This window comes from Maniola hyperantus, chromosome 9, assembly GCF_902806685.2.
Source record: "Maniola hyperantus chromosome 9, iAphHyp1.2, whole genome shotgun sequence".
NCBI classification, from domain to species: Eukaryota; Metazoa; Arthropoda; class Insecta; order Lepidoptera; family Nymphalidae; genus Maniola; species Maniola hyperantus.
Window position 1 is genome coordinate 9,345,711 of NC_048544.1, and position 22,023 is coordinate 9,367,733.

A 22,023-nucleotide genomic window follows, 5' to 3' on the forward strand; every position below is an offset into this window, starting at 1 on the left:
AGAGTAATGTGAACATAGGGGTAGCTTTCGATTACCATTTATTAAAAAAACTTTTATTAATGGCATAAAACATCCAAGCATTAATAAAATCTTTGAAAAAGTTTTTTTACATTTTATTTCTTTGATGAACCTCAATATAATTTGTCACATCTGTGACGACGACTTAAGACTTTTCTCTCTGTGAAATACAAACCACTAACAGACGAAAGATTAATATTTATATCCCTACATACGAGTAACGTAAAATAAAACAAGTGTAAAGAATAATATCATTCATAGCTGCATTCTTAAAATTCTCCTACTTACATAAAATATGTAAGTAGGTACATCACTTGAAATAAACCTTTGACCAGATAGAAATACTTAACTTACACATTAACTTTTAAACGATTAACCAAAACGATATGACTTATGGCATTATCATTATCACCACAGATCAACTTAAGTCAGCCACTGTTATCGAATCACTGAATTAAACGTAGAACCAAGAAAGTCTGTAATATGATCATTCGGCGAAACCTCACACAAAATTGAGCCAAAATCACTGCCATTGAAATTTGTATCTATGATTCGCTATTATCAATGGCATGTCCCAATACTTTCACGTGCAAACTATGGCCACCCCCTCTGCGCAAACGTTGAAGTGGTCGAAGTATATAAGCACGCTCCCGCCCTCATTTTATTCAGACGCAAGTTGCACTTCAATATAGCGATTCCTGGAAGACACTAGTCTTTCAGCAGCGCTATAAATAAACAAAAACTTAGTTTCATATTTTTATAACTTTTCTTTCTTTCATTTCTGTGCTTTACTTCTTTTTCAAAATGAGATCAATGGTAAGTACTTTTACGCGACTTTCTTCTTAATTGCTCTATTTCCCATTTCTTATTTAAAAGTAAATCAAAATTAATGAAATATTGCTTTGTTTTTGATTAATGACTATCAAATAGTGTGTTATAGATCAGTTATGCAATTAATGTTCTATTGAATACAAATGATAAAGTGTGTGCCGGTGTTAGTTTAAGGCGTATAACTCAATTTATTGATAAATCTTTTAACAGGCATGTTGTACTTTGTTTTCAAACACAGTTGCTCAATACCTGCAGGATATTTGACCTCCAACTAGCTTGTAACAAGTTTCTAGCCTAATTTTATGTCAGAGCAAGCTGTTTCTTACACAACTATTGAAGGCAATAATTTAACAAGTAATAGAATATTGTTAACAATGTCTAAGTAACTGGTGATATAGGTACCTACATATTTATTAAAAATATCGTACACTTTTCTAAAATTCCAAATAAGAGTTATAACAACTATGAATAGGTTAACAGAGATGAGTCCAACAAAAAACTCTTTCAACTTTTGAAACTTTTTCACATTTTCAGCAGTGTTTTATTTTAAGTGTTCATTACTTACCTACCTAAATATAAGTAAATTTGAAACTGAAATAATGTGAATTTTATATTTATTACAAAAAAATAGCAGCAATATTGAAATTACAAAAAATTTACAATACAAGACATATTACGAACTCTTCTAGTAGGTAATTAACTAATGTAACATTTACAACAGTAGGTACAGAAAACTAAAAAGATATCGAACTATACCCCATTTGTGTCCATGTTGCACGCGACTGGTGGGTCATTGTCACTGATTTTAATTTACTTCGCGCTCCACTTGGAATTGTTTCCTCATATGCATATAGCACTCTTGCGATTAGTCAAACTTTCATATAATTGCTAAAAATGTCTTTTACATAAGCTGTTTTTACAACAAAGTTAATTATCTGCGTGTTGTCACTCTATTTTTGGCCTTTTGTGTACCTATGTGACTTGCTTCAACGTTCTACAAAAAATTAGATTTATTTAATAAGGTTCGTTGATCTCGGAAATAAAAACTCTACTTCCAATAATACGCAGAAAATTAATATCTAGTTAGGTACTTTTTTTACATACAAACCAGATGATTCAATAAACCGAATTATCTGAATTTTATGTTATGTTTTAAAGGACATTTGAAAAAAAATTGAGCTAAGCAATTTTGTTTGCAGTAATTATAAATAGATTCGATTATACGGAAGGATTTCCCAGATTCTTCCTTCCCACCGCTACCAAAACTTCTAGCATAGTATAACTAATTAATGGAAGGGATCACGATGCTTTAAACTAGAAAAATTAAATGTGCTGCGCGATGTAAACCGCAAAATTAAATATACCTATATACAAACATTTGAAACTAAGCATGACCAAATAATTTCAAATTCTTTGTATTCCAAGGCTTTAAGTGTAGCGAATCAGAGCACAAATAGATCGCTACCCTACGCGTTTCAATGTCATTGAAAGTTTATTAATTGTTGATGCAATATTCTTTAAAACTAGGTAACTTTATCTTCGTTAGTGGCTAAATATCAAATTAATATAAAAACAAAATATGCGACACTAGATGCGATATTTCAATGACATTGAAAGTTACAATTATTGATGTAATAACATAAATCATATAGTATAAATGAATTTAATAAATGGAATTAGACGCTGCATCTCTTTGCTCCATTTTTTATGTTCAAAATATTAACATATTAATTTAGCCAGTAGTATAAATCCCATCCATATTAATATTATAATTTCGAAGGTGTTTACCTATCTGTATGTCTGTTTTTCCTATCACGGCCCATCTGCTATTATCCGATTTTGAAAAAATTTGGTACAGAGATTATTTTCCGTTTACATTCCGAAGGCTACTATAGGCTACTTTTAATCCAAAAAAATAAAAGGGTTCCTTCGCGATTTTTAAGAACCCAAATCCACGCGGGCAAGTATATAAATTCAATAGAAATCAAGTTTAAAAAATACCAAAAGAGTGCCAAATATTAAGTTCTGTGTTTCCCTAATGGTTTCAATTAAAATAATGAAAGGACGGTATTATTGCTAATTAGTATCTAATAAAGACATCACCGCCCTTCTCATTTTATGCAAATAAATACTGATACAAGACTTAATTATTCTAATAAGTAAAAAGTTATGACTAAACCAAGAATAAACAAAAAAAATTTGTCTACATAAATATTAGAAAAAACGATTAGTATAGTCCGTAGTTAAAATAGCGAGGAGTTAAATTTTACGCGTTATATGGACAAACACAATATGACAGCAAACGCGTTAAAATTAATGCAGTACTTGTACACAATAATTAAGTAATGGAATACCTTGGAGAAATTACGTCTCAATAAATTTTTACTGTCTAAAACTGCGATAAAATAACGTATCTTCGTACCTATGAATGAAGATGTTTTTGCAAGACATCGTCATTAATTTCTTTCCGGTAACAATTCGTTACACTTTTCTTATTTCTTTTAAATACCTACTTGTTTTCCTACAGAATTTAACATTTTTACCCTAATCTTGGTGTACGATACGATACGATGTGTACGCCATTATGTCATTCGATGACTGTTATACTTTCATTAGTTCCATTGATTTATGAATACTTATAGTAAGTATTAGGTATAGGGATGATACGCAGCGAGACGAAACCAAGCCAAGAGATGATCCGGCTAGTCAGAGCGCTTGTGTTCCCCATATTCCTCTACGCATCGGAAACGTGGGCAATGTGAGGAAGTAAGAACTTCTTCTCGGTGCTGAAGAAGAATTTTGAGTGTCTTGGAACGAATTCTGGCAAAATGTCCATTTTTGAAAAACTATTCTCTATAGGCTCGTACTGTCACTTTTTCGGTCACGTATCACCTGACGACTTTTCAATTGAACGTCTAGTGGTCCTACAAAACCCGTGGCTGATCGCCTGTGAGATGGACAGACCAAGTGAGGGTTGCGGTGGATGTTCCCTTACACGGGTGCACGAAGAAGGGAAGTTAAGCAGAAGTGGATACTTGGTCAAGTGTGCCACAATAATCAAGTGATTGACTGAGAAGTACTTTAGAGGTTTGGAAGAGAACTTGGAAGAGAATTTGGCGTCCGTCGGTCTCAGCTACTGCTCTAAGTGTACCTATTCTTAGTCTTCACTACTTATATTCAGTACTTTATAAAGGATAGATAACTGCGTAAAATTTCATCTTTCTAGGTCCAAATATTTTTGCTGGGCATTAATGAGTCGGTCAGTGAGAGATTCAAGACTTTCCTTGTTATAATAATATAATATTGAGATTTATATATTAATTATTTATTAACTCCATATTATTCGAAGAATCGGTTTATTTTTGCACCTCAGTTGTTCTGGATAAACCGCAAAATATCTAATCAAAGAAATCGAATCTTATTTTCATGCGTAGCTCTGTCATTTTCCCAACTTGCACTTTATGCAAAATTATGTATTTTTAACATTCTAGTAATTAAATCTATATGTACTATATTAACTTATACTCTTCAACAATAAACCCAGTACACCTTGTAATGTTGGCATTCAATTAAATAACAGGGTTATCTTGATATCAGTAAAAGAAAAAAACCTGAGTGCAAGCTCAAAGCCTACGTAAAACTCCCAAATATAGTAAAGTAAACGCAACTGCTATCACCCGGTAACCGTCCTGCTCATGCTCCATTTAAGACTACAATGTCAACTGGTGTTACGGTCACAGTCGCTTAGGGTTGCCAGCCGTACTATAATGTATAGTACTGCAGTATATTTTAGTTCTGCTGACTATATACTTTTGAAGAATCATCATCATCATCAACAACAACCAATAGACGTCCACTGCTGGACATAGGTCTCTTGTAGGGACTTGCACACGCCACGGTCTTGCGCGAGAATCATATGATGCGCAAAAATAGTATAAATCATTTAAGTGGACGATAATCTTCTATTAACAAATATATCCTTCATTTTGTAAATATACCTCATCAACCGAAAAAAATATTGGCAACCCTACTCGATCTTAACTTCAAGCAATAAGATTGAGATTTTACACCTGATTTATTAGCGTGCCGTTCACACACCGTGTGTCAATTATACCTACCTATTTACTAGTCGATGCATTATATCGTGGCAAGCGTATCGAATATATAAAATGAGACAAATGACTATAGAACTAGGTTGTTTGTTTGTCTGTGCAACTTTGAATTCAGTTGTCTTTACCAAAATCACCTTTTAATTTTCATCGTTACGCGTTTTCTAGCCCCATCCATCACGCAGGTCACCTTGCCTGTAAGGTGATTCTGTGTGATGGATGCAGGACAGGTCGATAGCTTGCTATTTACAGGTTTCATTTTTCAAGCCTTTTTTAAATAAATCATTTGTGTAATTTTCATATACAAAAATGTCTAGTCCTTTCATTCATACAATTCTTTTATTTGAATACCACTATTTACACGACAGCCCAAAACCAGGAGTGCAATATTTCAGGGTTCACGTACGTGAGTTTCTTAAATCCACCATAACTTCTAAATCTGATATCATAACTTTCTGCCTGGTCAGATTTGGATGTGTGTGGTACCTATCATTAGAATCCTTACATCATCCCGAGTGTGTAATATGACGACTGTACCTAATGGCGCCATTTTCATATGTGAAAAACTTTTTAGTTCCATTTTGGCAGGGCAGTCGTATTTTATATTTTTTTTTTAATACGGCTTGTTTTTGTCTTAGAACCCTTCATTTATAAATTGGAGGCACGCCTACCGGATAGCGTCGACGCTTGTCGCTTGCCTCGCCACTCACTGGCTTTTTGTCTGCATTCCATCGCACGCTGATTTAGAAGGGCATGCCTAGGTACGACAACTTACAATATCGATAGTTTGATTATATCTTATTAAGAGCGCCCACCTCTATCAAAGAATCAGATCTGAACATTGCACCCGAACATTCATTAAAAGAAGAAAACAGGTTTTCACAACCGCCAAAACTGTAATGAGCGCTTTTTTATAATAATCTATTAAAATAAAATTCAGATAAATTTTATGTTGCGTGTAAAAATGACTGCGTAGGCTGCAAAAATAAAGCAAAGGCTGGGCAAATAAAAAGGAATACAAATGTCAAATTGATATGTGAAAGAAACCAGTCACTATGTGACTGTGGGCTGGTCCGGAAGACTGGCTTCCTGCTTCGTGACCTTCGGGCAGCCTTCAAACCTTGGCGCCGTTCACTCGGTGTGCCTTACTTTTATCTATATGTTATAAATTATATTGACGAGAGTACCTACTGGTTGAAGCTTTGTTTTTGTACAAAATTAATCCACTCTACAATATCAATTTTATAGCCTACCTATTTAATTTGTATCTTTTTTTATTCATTATATGCGCACGCTTGACCAAGATCACACCTAATGGGAAGTGGTGATGTAACCTAAGATGGGACGCGTTTATCTAGAAGGTGCCTATTCACTCTTGTTTTAAAGATACTCGGATTATATTTGGCAGGAAAAACTGATCTCGGAAGAGTATTCCAGACCCTAGCCATGCGTATAAGTAATGATGACGCCAACCAAGCGTTTCGTACGCGTAGATGGAATGGATCTATTTAAATTTTTCCGCTTCTATCAAAGAGTGCCTATTTAGAAACTAGATCAATACCTACATTTATAGTATACAATCAAAACCAATAGACATATAAAACTTTGGTCGAACAAAGCACAAAAGCACGGGGCGTCATTTATTGCGGCAAAACCACGCAAAACTAAGTCGCCTTGACGTTTGATTTCTAGATGACGTAACACTTTGTATGCATTGGCCCTTATCTAAAAAATAGAGCACACAAATCTCTTCTTCAAATTAATAATTAAATAAATTATTTTACTATCCTAATCTTTTGATAATCTTCTTATGATGTCAATGCTATCAAAGCTGTAAACAATTTTGAACTTTGATAATTATATTAACATTTACAATTCATTGGCCTTTTATTCAAGCGTTGTTGTGTAGGCGAATTTTCCTGTGGCTCTATAAACCAATTCGGTAGTCGGTACCTAGATTTACCTATATTTTCATGAATTGTCGGCACATTCGATAAACGTGCTGGTGTCTTCTTTTGCGCATTGCTATTCATTCATAGATCGTGTAAAATTTATTATTTTCCTCTTAAATTTTACCCAAACAGGTCAAAACTTTACAAGCCAAGATCACGTTCAATGCAAGAACATAAGATTTTATCTTATAAAGATAATAAACACGTGCTCGTATAATGCATTATAACAAACTAAGCGTTTTCTGGACCATACTATTATGCTTTCATTTCGAATGCATTCGTGATATACTTTACATTAGAGAATGTCCGTGATTTCATCTTCAATCTGCATAAATTTTCTTTTTAAAAATCCCGTGGGAACTCTATGATTTTCCGGCATAAAAAGTAGACTATGTCATGCATGCTTCATATCTCTGCACCTATTAGTAGATAATGCCCATATAAGTTACATTTACTTAAATTTCTTAAAAATCCCATGAGAACTCTTTGATTTTCTTAGACCAAAAGTACTTAGTCATAAATGTTCTTGCCCGGAAGCTATCTCTGTATCATATTTCATCAAAATCGGTTAAACGGATGGGCCGTGAAAAGCTAGACAAACAGACTGATAGAAATACTTTCGCGTTTATAATCTTAGTATGGATGTGAAATCTGTTTTAAATTATTTTTAATGAGTAGTAAGTGGTAGTTAAGTAGATAGGTACCTACATTTTGGTTACAAATATCTTGCAATTAAGCTTCAAGAAATTTCTGAATATTTTTGTAAAGCTAATGATGTCCGACATTTATTAGCCGATAGGTATGATGTCTTAATTCATAATTAGATTATATCGTCCGGCCAGGTGATCGAACACAACCGCAAACCCGAACCCTGACATCATTACGTGATTCTGAACTTAGGCCGCCGCAAATTCCTTAATAAACACGTTATTAAAATAATATATTCATCTACATTACACGCTTCAATTCTTAATTGTACTAATTTGTAAAATTATATGACTTCGAATATAAAATATCGATTATGATAATATTTAATATGATTAAATAAAATCAAATAGATTTTCAGTAAACTTTATGAACTTCTTGAAGCTTTAAGATCTAAAGAATCTGAAGTACCTATTTATTTAGATATACATACGCTACATTATAGAATACGTATTTATGTTGTTATGTAAATGAAATATAGCTTATCAAAATGATAGATACATTCTCTTTTAAAGCAGTAATTAAAAATTGCATTGCATACACACTTTATAAGATCACAAGGTTTTACACTGAACTTCGTCTTCTCATAACATGTTTTCAAATTAAAGCTACAATCTCGTACACTCCCCAAGGGCTTTCATTCGATATTCATAAAAACTGATCGCAATTAATAAAGGTAGGTATGTAATTATCTAATTATGTAGTAAATACTTCAGCAATGTTGTACGATCATTGTGAGCAGCTTAATAATATAGGTAGGTATCCATTTAAATTCAATTATTTTATGATCAATATTATTAAAAGCAAGAAATGTACAAATAATAAGCGTTTTTACACCAGCTGAATCAAAACCTTAACATTTTCAGGGTTCCATACTTATAAATAACTATTAAAATAACTTCACATACTGCTCTACTGCATTATTTTAATCGAATTATTTGCTAATTGATTTGCCTTCATAATCAAATAGATAAATTTGTACAGAATTTAGTTTTCGTTTTTCAATAAATATAAATAAAATCATAGTTTCAGACTTTAATTTTTCAATAAATAAAAATAAAATCAAACCTAAGTAGGTACTTTGGGCACATTATTCACCTACTTATTAGTAACTTTGACGTTGACTAACAAAGATTCTTTAGGAATTTCTTCAGCCTGAGTTTATTCACCTCAAGTTTTCCTTTATTTCACACCGGCACAAGTCATTCTTAAATCGATATTACCTAATATAATATTAAGCATCTAACTTTTCCAAGTTTTTCAAAACCTTAAATATAATAAATCAATATTTAATATGGTTGTCATTTCATTCACAGATCGTAGCTTGTTTAGCGCTGGCGTGCGGAGCACATGCTGGATGGGTCGGCCCACCCGCCAACATCGCTCTATCCCAAGATGGACGCAACATCCTGGACACACCCGAAGTAGCGCAAGCGCGGGCCGCACAACTCGCCGCTCTCCAGAAAGCCTCATTAAACAACCCTAACCCAAATGACGACGGTTCATACAACCCCGCCTGGAACAACGAGGAATACTGGCAACGCGCTGACAACAAATGGAACGGTGCCCCCGCTAACCAGTGGAACGCTGGAAACCAATGGAACGGCGCCCCCACGGCCCAAGCATGGAACGGCGCTCCCGCTGCCCCAGCGTGGAACGCCGCCGGTCACGCACCCGCTCCCGTCGCCGAGACCCCTGAAGTAGCGCAAGCCCGCGCCGCCCACCTCGCCGCCCTAAACTCTGCCAACAGCGCTCCCGCCCACAACCAGTGGAACGCTGGAAACAACGGCCAATGGAACGCCGCCAACGACAACGGTCAATGGAACTCTGGAAACGACAATGGTCAATGGAACGCGGCCAACGACAACGGTCAATGGAACGGCGCCAAAGACAACGGTCAATGGAACGCCGGAAACGACGATGGGCAATGGCGCTCTGGACAAGAAGGCCAATGGAACGGTAACCAACAAAACCAATGGAACGGTAACCAGCAAAACCAGTGGAACGGTGCTCCTTCTTGGCAAGGACCCCCTGCCCAGATCAGACTGGCACACAACGGCGCCGGTATCCTGGACACCCCTGAGGTCGCCGCCGCGCGCGCCGCCCACCTGGCCGCTCACGCGAAGGTCGGCGCCCCCGCGCACCCTCAGCAGCACTGGTGAACACTTCCCCTTCTTTCTCCGGGTATGCTGGACTGCTCTCGCGTGTCACTCGCGCTCCCGATGAACGCGTGCAGGTGACACCCCAGGGATACGTCAAGAAGCCCTCTTCTCCTTCGATCTCCTCTTCGTTTAGTTTCTCAAAGTGCTAGTGCGTCAGACTCTTACTTCCCCTGTTTGTTACTTTTCTAAGAAATTTCTATCTATTTTATACGAACTTTTGTACATAATAAATATAAATTATATGTATGCGTAAACGAATTATTAAACGACGGAAACATAAATAATAGTTTTACTATACCTGAAGGTCAATATCTTCGTCGCTAATCTACTTCGCATAAACTTAATAATATAGGTGTACTAACACCTGCCTACTTCTTGGATTTTATGGCTAAGTACGGCAGATGGTATCTAATAGAGATTATCAAAACAGATGCAACATTACTTGCAATTATTTGTACCTATATTACTTATTACTTATACCAGCTACCTATAATAATAATTACTTAGGTATGTACTCTTGGAATAATGTGCTTTTAAATAATAATTATTATGAAAGTTTTTAAGCTTCACAAAGCACAAGCAATAACCAAAACATAGCGCATGGTAATACCTAACAATAGTCAACCATTTCAGTTTAAAATTAATGCTAAATGAAAAGTAATTAGCGCTTAATGCATCGGACCATGTCACGCACAGAATAGCGTGATGTAAAACAGTAATGAACCTGTTCGATAACGCGACATACATATACTGTTGAAATTGTACGTCAATAAATTTAATAATAAATTAGATGAGTACTAGGTAGGTATTATATAAGCTTTTCCTCCAAAAGAAGGATAATGAAGGATGACGGAAACTAGCCCTAATATAGGAAGTAAGGTGCGTTGACACATTGACCCCATGTCATTACAGAGAAAGCATCAAGACGGGAGCTCCAGCCGAAGTGGCTGACCAGTAAGCAGCGCATGGTATACCTATACCAGATAGTCCCTTTCATCGAGTTACACTGTTGTTCTGTTCGCCTGGCTGGGCCTTCATTATATGCAAAGGATCAATCAGCCTGGCTGTTCAGCGCAAAAATGCAGCCAGTACCTATTCTTACCAACATTCCACGCGGACTTAATTAGTACAGAAATAGATTAGACTATAAATTTTATTTTTATATTTTCAATTTTAAAAAAAAGGATCACATATACATGATGTTCCATTAATTACTAATTGTACCATTAATTTGGTACATGGATGAGGTCAGAAAAACAAATAACTGTAAAATGTATAATTTTGCCATCGAAAGTAAATTGAGGCGGAACAAGGTCGATTTGTCATGTTCCACTATCAAACGAATTGACCACAAACATTGACAATTCGAAATTACGTTAGATCATAGAAAATCGTCGGATTTCGTTCAGTGGACGGTTAAAAGCTAATGGCAAATGGGTACCTTTGGTGCTGACGATCGTACAATTTTATCGGCATACCTATATAATAAGCTCTTCTTGAAGTTAAGCTAAAGTTAAGTTAAGTTATTTATTTAAAACCAATTAATAAGAATGATAAAGGAATATAAAACTAGAAACAAGAAAATGGCACCTGTGGATATAGAAAAGGTACCCAGATATAAGTAATAAAAACTCTATTAAAATATTCACAAAGTCACAAAGATATCGTTAAAGTGCAAAAAATCTTGACCATTACGTGTTCAATTGTAAGGAATGTGATTAATGAAGCAGCGATTAATTCAATTAACATTAATGTTCTCATTTAGCAAAACTACTGGGCTCAATCAACGAACCCGTGGTACGACTGGAATACAAACAAACCGACAAGCCGCAGTAAAAGCGAGGTCAGTAAGTTATTAAACGGAATGCTTTTAATCAAACTAAGCCTTCGTCGTTAAGTTCCAGTAAAAGAGATTAAAATATTCTTTGGATCACGTAATGCTTTAGTGCACGTTTACCAACACATTGCTAAGCATAGTGGACTGATAGATCATCTTACTGAATAAGTAAAAACGTCATACTTAACAATGGTAAAACCACTAAACCTTCAGTTATTTATTAGATTTTTGACATAAATAAGAAACATTTTAATTTCCGGGTTATATTTATAACGGCGGCGGATATTTTCGACATATTATATTCTTTCCTGAAAAGTTCTCGGCCTGACAATGAAAGACTGCTATTTTCAATGAATAAATGATTTTATTTTTCTACATGATCTTCCTGGACTTCAACACACTTGGTTCAGCGTTTCTCCACCATCAATATTCCATCCCTGAAACGAAAAACTGGAAAGGTGTGAAAGTATTCACCTACGACCATTTCAACTTCTTCATTGGACGCAAAGTACTTCCCAGAAATTAAATTCTTCAAGTTAGAAAAATAGGGGGAATGGCCAAGCAAATTGTAGCCCACATCCCGCAGTTTTCTCATCGCTAACGACCCTTGTGTGCAGGTGCGTTGTCTGGTGAAAGATGTTTTTTCTTCTTCAAGCCAGGTCTCTTCGCGCGAATTTTGGCATCCAGCTGATAAAGAAGGTTGGAGTAATATTCACCAGTTTTTTTTTGTCTTTTTATTCAGACACAAGTAAGCCCTTCACTGCAATCTCACCTAGTTGCAAGTGATGATGCTAACCTGGAATTGCTCTGCCTTCTTCGTGGTAATCAATGCACAGGATCTCTTTCGCATTCTAAAACAGGCCGACCACGACCTTTCCGGCAGATGCGATCGACTTTGCTTTCTTTGGCGCTGAAACACCGGATTCCGACCACTGCTTGGACTGCTGTTTCATTACTGGCGTGTAGTGTTTGACTCATGTCTCATCCATGGTGACAAATCGCCGCAAAATATCAGTCGGATCTTTATTGGATTGTTCCAAACATTGCTGCAAAAATCATTTGCACATTTGCTTTTGATCGGCATTCAGCAAATGCGGCACCTATTTTGCGCAGAGCTTTCGCATCCCTAATTCTTTGGGCAAGATGTTTCGCACCCTTTCTTCCGATATCCCCACAGCCTCAGCTATCTCACTCACCATCACTCGACTATCGTCCAATACGATATCATGCACTTTTTCTATGTTTTCCGGTGTGGTGGCAGTTTTTGGCCGTCCTTCACGTAGGTCATCTTCGAGGGACGTGTTTCATTTACCCGCTTTTTAACGGTTGCGGTGGAAGGAACATAGTATCCGTAACCTTTTGTCAACTTCGGATGAATTATCTTAGGGGTAAATCTATCCAAAACGAAGTGGTTTATGACATCCCGATTCATGTTTATTCATTTTAACGATAAACACGCGAGAGGTCTACTGAAAAAACTCGTGTAAACAAAATAGTTGAGAAAACAAGTTGAAACTTGTCATGCGAACTAATGACACGTGCACCCAGGCAGGGAACTTTATCCTGATTGGAACGCTATCTCTGTGTCACTCCAACTTTTCACCTTACACACATAAATAATATTTATGAATACATATGATTAATTAGATACTTGCAAAAGCATATCATAGTTTCTTTAAATATTTAGGATGTACTTTTTTATAAATGCTTTGGCAGGGCTTCCTACAAAGTCCTACTATTTAAGTAAGTACATCATGCCGGTTATTATTTTAGGAAAAGCCATTCCGCCAAATCCCATTTTTCCAATCATTTCGCCAAGATCTTAGAGAGTACTTGTTGACCTCTACTCTACATGGTCTTCGCTACGTCGGGGAAAAGAGGCTAACGTGGTTTGAACGGTAAGTCGAAATCATTATTAATTATGTTTATTTTTTCTTTTAACTAAGTAAGTATAACTAATCTTCTTAACCAACCTGCGGACAAATATAAAACGGATAACGTATATAAGACCACATAGTTCGAAGAACTCATAGACGTTGATTCTAATGTGCAGAATAGCGACCTCGCACTGGAAAGCGCAGCGTTGGTAGACTTCCCACTAGGTGCAAACGACATCAAACGAGTTGCAGGGAGTCTCTGGATTCAGGCGGTGCAAGATCATGGGTTGTGGAGGTTTTTACAAGAGACCTATGCCCAGCGGAAAGCGTCTACCTATCGGTTGATGACGACAACAATGCGGCGAAAGACACACAACACGCAACGGTAGCTCAATGCAGATGGTGACTGCACATCAGGACGTCGTCGCTTCATACTAAAGGCGCTTGTACAATTTGTGCATACAAAAAAGAGAAACTGTATAGCTATGAAGATTGAGTGGTGACTGTGTAGCTATGAATGGAGTGCACCGTGGTATAGTATGCGACAGGTCGAGATGGCAATAGGGGCATGAGGCGGGGGGAATTTCCGCACGCCCGCACGTCCGGGTCACCGGCGCTATTCCGCACCGGACTAGCGCGAGGGCTGTGCGGATCTGCGGGACGTCCCCACTCCGATTGCCATCGGGGTGGGTACGCCCCATTGAGCGCAGCGAGGCAGCGGTAACACTTTACAATGTGACCGCTATAATATCCCCACAGAATACACCTTCTTCTAACATCGATAATATTATTGAATACCTATTACTCCGTACGCGGCGGGTCAAGATGGTAATCGGGGAGGGAACGCCCCGCACACCCGCACAGCCCTCGCGCTACCCCGGTGCGGGCAAGCGCGGGCGACGTGCCGGTGTGCGGGGCGTCCCCCCGTCTCATACCCCGATTGCCATCTCAATCGCTGACTATACCTGCTGATAAATGATAATCCTGCCGCTCTACACCTTTTGTTGTTTCAAGCTTTTGTTTTTTTCAGATTTTTTTGGCTAGCAGCGTTTGGTAGCTCATTAATTTGCGCCGGCTTCTTTATTTTAAACGTATATGCAAAATGGCGTATGTCACCCATGATAGTAAGCATCAACCCAGAGAACATGCCGCTCAACAAACTGCCCTTCCCTGCGATTACCATTTGCAATGTGAATCAAGCAAAAAAATCTGTTGCAGAACGAATAAAAAAGTCTGGGTAACGTGATCTAACTTCTAATCATTAAATATCCTAGCCCGCCACGACTTCGTCCACGTGAATTTAGGTTTTTAAAAATCGCGTAAGAACTCTTTAATTTTTAAAATTAAAAAGTTACCTATCGCACTTTCCAAGTCTTTAACTATACCCGTGCAATAAAACACGTTGATCCATTGCTCCGTTGCGACGTTATTAAAGGACAAACCAACAAACAAACACACTTATGCATTTATAAAATGAAAAGTGATACTGCCCTTTATAGGGTTCCGTTCCTCAAAAGGAAAAAAGGAACCCTTATAGAATCACTTCGTTGTCTGTCTGTCGTGTCTATCAAGAAACCTATGGCTATAGGGTACTTCCCGTTGACCTAGAATCATGAAATTTGGTAGGTAGGTAGGTATTTATAGCACACATAAGGGGAAACATCCGAAAACCGTAAATTTGTGCTTACCTACATCACAAAAAAAATTAAAATAAAAAACTGAACAAATATAATTAGAATTTTCAACTGTCAAGTGTAAGATGATATACCAAGTGGGATATCATATGGGGGGCTCTACCTATACATTCTAAAACACATATTTATTTATTTATTTTACTTACTTTTACATACATAATAGTTTTTGATTTATATGGGTCAACTGTCATGTCAAAATTACGGTTCCCCCATCGACATAGGAGGTACCTAATAATTCTTATTACATCACGAAGTAGTAAGTACATAAAATTTCTTTGGGTTCACCAAGGGGTTCACCTTTAAAATAGGGACTAAAATCGTACTTTTGACATGAAAATTGATACAAAGTTTAAATGTCGCGTGAGGAGTTAAATTGTACGCGTATACATCACCTTACTCAAGAAGCTGGCAGCATTGATCCTTTTGATAACCAAACTAATTCTTTGGACAAGATAGCCGCCATTTGATTTTGCTATTGGACATTCAAAAATCCGAAAGTTTTGTCAGAGTGAACTAGTTTTGTCGTTGCTTGACATCACTTCGATCTAATCTCTCGACCTAATTTTCTCCAATTGCAATAACTTTAAAAACAGTAGAAATTCGATAAACTTGGAAAGATTAAAGAATTTGTTGTGTAATCATATTATTTTATCATTGTCGAATCTCTTGAAAACCAATTTTAATTGATTACTTAACTTTTATATAACATAGATGTACCTACAGCTGAGTCATGATAATGAGAAAACTTCGGAAGGAAACCTGCATGGCTGAGAGTTCTGTGATAATGCTCTCAAAGCTGTAAGAAGTCAGCCAATCCGCATTTGGTCAGCGTGGTAGACAATGACCTAGCTACATTCTGAGAGCAGACTAGCGATGAGTTGAGATGATAATGATGATGATGATAGTGGTAGAAATCAATGTTACCAATTTTGTTCCTACACAATCTTTAATTAAACTAAACTAAATTGATAGGTTTAAAACTAAAGCTTTCTTTTCAGCAAAGAAGATGCTAGTGAAAAACACTATGCCTACTACCTATTTAGAGTTCTAAAATTTAGATCTTAGACTTTTTACCTAGAAATTTAGACAACAGAATTGGTACCTGTATCTTTAATTATTATAATCATATTTTTATCTTTGATCTTGAGAACCTCCTACTCTTATGGGTATTAACATATACCTACCCATATTATTATTGTGTACCTACGTTATGTTTTAAAGGAATTCAATTGACAAAAAGTTATTGGAAAGCTTATGTACAACTCAACCCGATGCCGATATTTTCGAGAATGAGATCGCTGAAAGTGCTAACTGGGACTACACACGCTCTTTCCTCATTAATGTATGTTTCATGTAACCTATTATACTTTATACTTTCTAGTGGACACTTTGCCTTAGAAATAGTTAAATGGCTTATGACCTAGTATAAGATAGTCGTCCGTCGATAAATCGAGGTACTTACAATAAAATTAGTGTTTCTAGTTATCTTATTTGCCACGATTGAATTAGTAATTACCTCTTGACTGAAATAATAAAATTCAGACCATGAAACACAACTCGCGCGTCAATATTATCTTGACATGAAGTTCTCATTCCATCACAAGGAATGATTAAAAGTCTTGATAAAGTTTCTAAAGAAGGTGGCGAGAAGTATTTGGAGGAGGAAGGTTGACGACTGTGGACATCCGCAGACTGGAATGATAATGATGTTTTATCTATGTACATGATGGATTATTTTTACACCTAGGTACTAGATATCTTTATTGTGCAACTGCGAATACTACTTATTATGTTTTAGGTAACCCAACCTTGTAACGAAATGCTGTCGGTATGCCTTTGGAACTCCGCGCCAATGAGTTGCCAAGACTTGTTTAACGCACAACTTACAGATGAGGGCCTTTGCTGTACCTTTAATGTTGTACACCGAGAAAAAATGTTTCGGAACCCGTAAGTTAGGCTCTTACGATCCCATACGAATCCGAGAAAATTCTGATTTAGAAATGTCGGATTGAAACCGTACCTAATGTTAATGTATTTATTTCGTTTACAGAAAAGATCTCAATGACTTAAACTTTACATTTCCGTTACCAACAGTTGATTGGACTCCTGAAACTGGTTATCCTGATGACGTGCCTGATGATGGATTCCCATGGAAGCCTAAGGGTATCTTATCTATTTATGTACGCGACAGGTCGGGATGGCAATCGAGGAGAGAACGCCCCGCCTCATACCCCGATTGTCATCTCAACCTTATTTATAGCTTTTTAAATATTGGTCAATAGTACCTACAAATATTAAGTGGTTTTAAACTTGAATCCTCCGGCTCCACGCAAAGGCAGATAAGACCTGTCCTACCTCTAGTGTTTTTAAACAGGCTAAGTCTCGTTTCGTCGCACCTTCACCTACTCGACCTCAATTTTGCTCGCTTCATTCAGGACCACCTTCGCAAACTTCTTTTTATCCCGGAGAATCAAAGAGTTCCCGCGGGATTTTTAAAAACTTAAAGATACGCGGACGAAGTCGCGGGCATCATACAAGTATCATTATACAAGTACCTACCTACCTATCTATGCATTTTTAAGTATGAACTTTATTATCATTTAGTTATTTCCACGAAGAGTTTTGACCGGAATTTCAGTCAAAACCACTTTTGACCAGCATCGTTCGTCAACAGTAGTAGGTATTTCTTTTCTTTCTTATTTATTAAGTTATTCTTTCTTATTTGAACAGGTATTGGTACCGACCATGGCTTAACTTTGGTGTTAGACGCTAACCTCGAGGAATACTATTGTGCGTCCACGAAAAGCACTGGATTCAAGGTACTTATTTTGAGTTCTTTTCATTCAAATCCATCTCATATCCTTGCCAATAATAATAATTTTTAAAAATAAAAGTCTGATTCATTCAATAACTTATTCATCAATGCTCAGCCCAAACGCTTGGGCCTAAACTAAAATTTTGCACAAGACTCCCTTTATAATGTAGACAAGGAATAAAGCCAGATTTTTCGGAATCTTTCGCTAGTAGTAGGTCGCTAGTTGGTAGTTATATTAGTGGTTTTTGGTAATAGACGGTTTTCCAAATCCAACACTAGGTAAATACATTTTAGGAGATCTTCAGTCAGGCTGGTCATGGTTTGATGATGATGATGATGATGATGATCACTAGCCTGACCCACTATCCATCTGATCATTTCAATGTGTATGATCGCCAAACCTTACCCTTTTTAGATTCTTCTACACAATCCGACAGAAACACCTAATATAGCTAAACTAGGGGAAGTGTATGGGCCAGGAATGGAAGCCCGTGTGGCCATACAGCCGAGAATCCTCGACGCTCAACCATCTCTTAAATATATTGACGTCAATAAGAGACTCTGTCTGTTCTCCAGCGAAAAGGAATTAGTATTCTATAGGTAATTACCTTCTTCTTGTTGTTGTTGATTTGACGGCTGTGCAGGGCTTCTTCCAGACTTTGTATCACGTTGACCGATCTATTATGATCGCCCCCATTTACAGTTCTCGTCCAATACTGATTGTCGCCAGGAACAGCAGCAGCTTCTTGGCCGAGATGATTTTCGCCTCCTCCGGGTACAGTATGCGTTTCCCTTCCTTAAGTGAAACTACGTTTATGCATTAATTATACCCAAGTATCAAGTATGTTATCTTATTTTGCTACTTAATTAAATACTTACCATGTATCTAGGACTCTAGGTAATCATATATCTTTCTTTTACAGGACTTACACGCTAAGAAACTGTGAGATGGAGTGCGAGTCTCGCAATGTGCTAGATATATGCAAATGTGTCCTTTACTACATGCCTAGTAAGTGGATAGAATTACATTAATATTTTATCATTTTCCTGACGAAATATAATACATATTATTTTGTTTCAGAAAATAAAACAACGAGAGTCTGCGGAAAAGCTGATGCGAAATGTTATAGCAATTTAAAGAATTATGTGCCTCTAGGTAAAGCATAATACTATAATTAGCGTTCAAAATATCGTGAGTGATTTCTCTTATAATATTCGTTTCGTGAGCGGAGTCCCTGTCAAAAAGGACCCCGGATGGGTTCGAAACTAGTCGGGCTTGCGTCGCGCGTCGACTATATACGTGAGTATAGCCGTAACAATCTATAGGTACTCATAATACCTACTATAGAAAATAATTCCATACCAAAATAATCGTAAGATGTAGTCTTTATCTCTACTTTGTCTAACATAATTAAAATGCATTACCTTTAAGAGAAAATATTTAGAAACAAAAAGTATGTAGGTAAGTAGTACACAAATGTAGTGTCCAGCAAGGTTCAACTTTCAGTACCTTTTTATTCTCAGATAAGTAGGAAGTAGGTACCATACTTAGGCACATGATTATTTACTATTTTGTAGTTATAGAGATAAAAGTATTTCTATAGTATTTCTATCTAGATAGATAGTAGATACCTACCTATTAGGTAGTCAGTAGATAGGTTCAACAAGAAATAATGAAAGTCATCCTTTCTTGAAAGGTCTCGAAAGAGGATGTGACGAATGTTTGCCTGCGTGCACTGAGATCTCTTACTCTGAGCGGCCTAGCGGAGCGCCGCTGAACAAGGCACTTGTTAGCCGCTATACCAAGAGTATTAGTTTAGCACAAAACAGGTCCGCCGAATATTTTACGTAAGTAGGTATTAACAATTAATTAAATCATACATATAAGACGAGGACAAGAATCTGCTGAATCTTTCCGGAAGAAATCAGGTTACTTACCTAAAAATATGTGAGTTGTCTTAAATCTACCCACTGTAATCTCAGTCCGGAGACATTTGGAATATGAAGCGGCAATTACCGTTCTGTGACCTTCTGGTTTCTATAAACGTAGTATTATTCAATTCGATTGAGATCGTTCCGTAGAAGACGAACTCATTGCAAAGCATGTCTTGAAGCGGAGCTTCTTACCTATTGAACGTTGCGCGCACAACCGCCGGGTACCCAGAGCAATCAATAAGCCTCGTTGATTGCTCCGAGGCCGGAGGAGTGAAATGAGAAAAAAATCGGTCAAGTGCGAGTCGAACTCGTACACGAGGGGTCCCGTATCATCGTACAAGTAATAACCGTGTCACTGTCATAGTTCTCTTCGCCTCTGCTGGATTTTAAAATAGCGAGGTACTTACTTTACTACATACTTATCTTATGTTTAATGATTAATTTTATTATTACAGGGACAACATGTTGATAATACATTTCTATTTCGAAGATAACTCGTTTATGAGATTCACAAAGGGAGAAATATTTGGTCTCACAGAGTTTCTGTGTAAGTGTCACCATTATAGGCATTTAGAAAATTATTTAACTATAGTAATCTATCTATCCCAAGCCTCGCTCCGGGAAGCCTTCGGCAACTGGGTGGTCTGCTCGGCTTCTGGAGCGAGCCAGGATGGCTAGAGTGAGGACTCCGGCGGGGAGGGGCAATGTACAGTGCACGCACAATAGACGGAAACGTATAAATGCGGAAACCTGCTCAGGAAGAAAGAAAGAAAAAACTATAGTTTATAATACGCGCAAAACATTATTTGTCATTCGGTCCCCGAAACCCGCAGTGGACTCCCTCGCCCTGGGACCTGCGCGAGCACATTCATTTTCATTATAAAAAATATCTCAACCATGTCAATGTAAATAAACAGAGTTTAGTTAAGTTAATAAATAAGAAGCAGCACCTCGACGCCACTCCACCACACTCCACTCCGTCACAAGGCGTTACGCCTGACGGTCAAATAGTTTGGAGTGTATAGTACGCGACAGGTCGAGATGGTAAGGAAAGTTCAAAAGTCATTATTGGGGGATTGGATCTTTTACCTATAACAAAATTGCGCAATCTATTTTGTACTTGCCTTTACACAAGTTTAAAAAATCTATTAAAAGTATGCTCCTGAAAAAAGCATATTAGACAATCGAAAATTATGTAAATGATAAAAGAGCGTGGATTTGACCTGCAGCTCGTTCCAGCAATGCGCGGGACTGCAATTACTTTTATGGCATAATATTGTATATCAAATCTTTGAAAAGAGCAACCGCCGAGTTTCTTCCTGGTTCTTCTCGGTAGGAAAGGCATTCCGAACCAGTGGTGGATGCATTTGAGGATTCAAAAGTACCTAGCTACTTGTAAAAGTTTAATTGAATAAAAAATATTTATTTAAAAAAGAAAATTTTATTTTTATTTTAATCGTGGTGGGGACGCCCAGAACACCCACACAGCTCCAGTTGCAAGCGCAGGCGCTGTGCGGGTGTGCGGGGCGTCCCCCCGCCTCATACCCCAATTGCCATCTCGACCTGTCCCGTACTATACGTGATTCCAACGAGCGTACCAAACGTACTATAAAACCCTGTTTGTAGGTACTAAAATTCTGCTAAGAGCCCTAATGTTTATTTTTTAGCAAACACAGGCGGCCTACTTGGACTCTGCATGGGCTTTAGCATGATGAGCGCAGTTGAACTTCTGTATTACTTGACTCTGCGAGCTCTCTGTGTTACCAGGCAAAGGAAAACTGTACAACCTTTCGTAAAATAGGTACTGGATATTGTACAAACACTATTGTATTACAAAAACTTTTTATTGATATCTTCATTATGTACATTAACAATTACCTAATTTAATAAATATAGATATAGTCCGCGCCAATTAAATAGTCGTTCTTGAAGTTAACTCCAAGACGCGTCGCAATAGCATTTTTAAGCGTCAGTGGGGCGCGCGACGACGCGAGGAAACGGAACACACCACTCCGCGTTCGCCATCTGCATTAGTGTGAGTGCACATCCGTATACAGTACACGAGCGCGTGGAACAATACCTGCGCGA

At 37.3% G+C, this 22,023-nt stretch overlaps 2 protein-coding genes across 2 annotated transcripts; both read left to right on the forward strand.

Annotated features, from left to right (window-relative positions):
- Positions 1-671: 671 nt before the first annotated feature.
- Positions 672-10,061, forward strand: LOC117985018 (pupal cuticle protein-like). The gene is made up of 2 exons (XM_034971695.2): positions 672-834; positions 8,932-10,061. Exons 1-2 carry the CDS (start codon positions 823-825, stop codon positions 9,775-9,777), a joined length of 858 nt encoding a protein of 285 aa, XP_034827586.1. The 5' UTR covers positions 672-822; the 3' UTR covers positions 9,778-10,061.
- Positions 10,062-11,327: 1,266 nt separating this feature from the next.
- On the forward strand, positions 11,328-21,843 carry LOC117985243 (pickpocket protein 28-like). Its single transcript, XM_034971933.2, has 14 exons — positions 11,328-11,384; positions 11,543-11,620; positions 13,388-13,512; positions 14,522-14,728; positions 16,407-16,527; positions 16,984-17,132; positions 17,236-17,348; positions 17,916-18,004; positions 18,416-18,600; positions 18,924-19,009; positions 19,082-19,156; positions 19,698-19,848; positions 20,391-20,482; positions 21,603-21,843. The coding sequence occupies exons 1-14, from the start codon at positions 11,328-11,330 to the stop codon at positions 21,734-21,736; spliced, it is 1,662 nt and encodes a 553-aa protein (XP_034827824.1). The 3' UTR covers positions 21,737-21,843.
- The last annotated feature ends 180 nt before the right edge of the window (positions 21,844-22,023 follow it).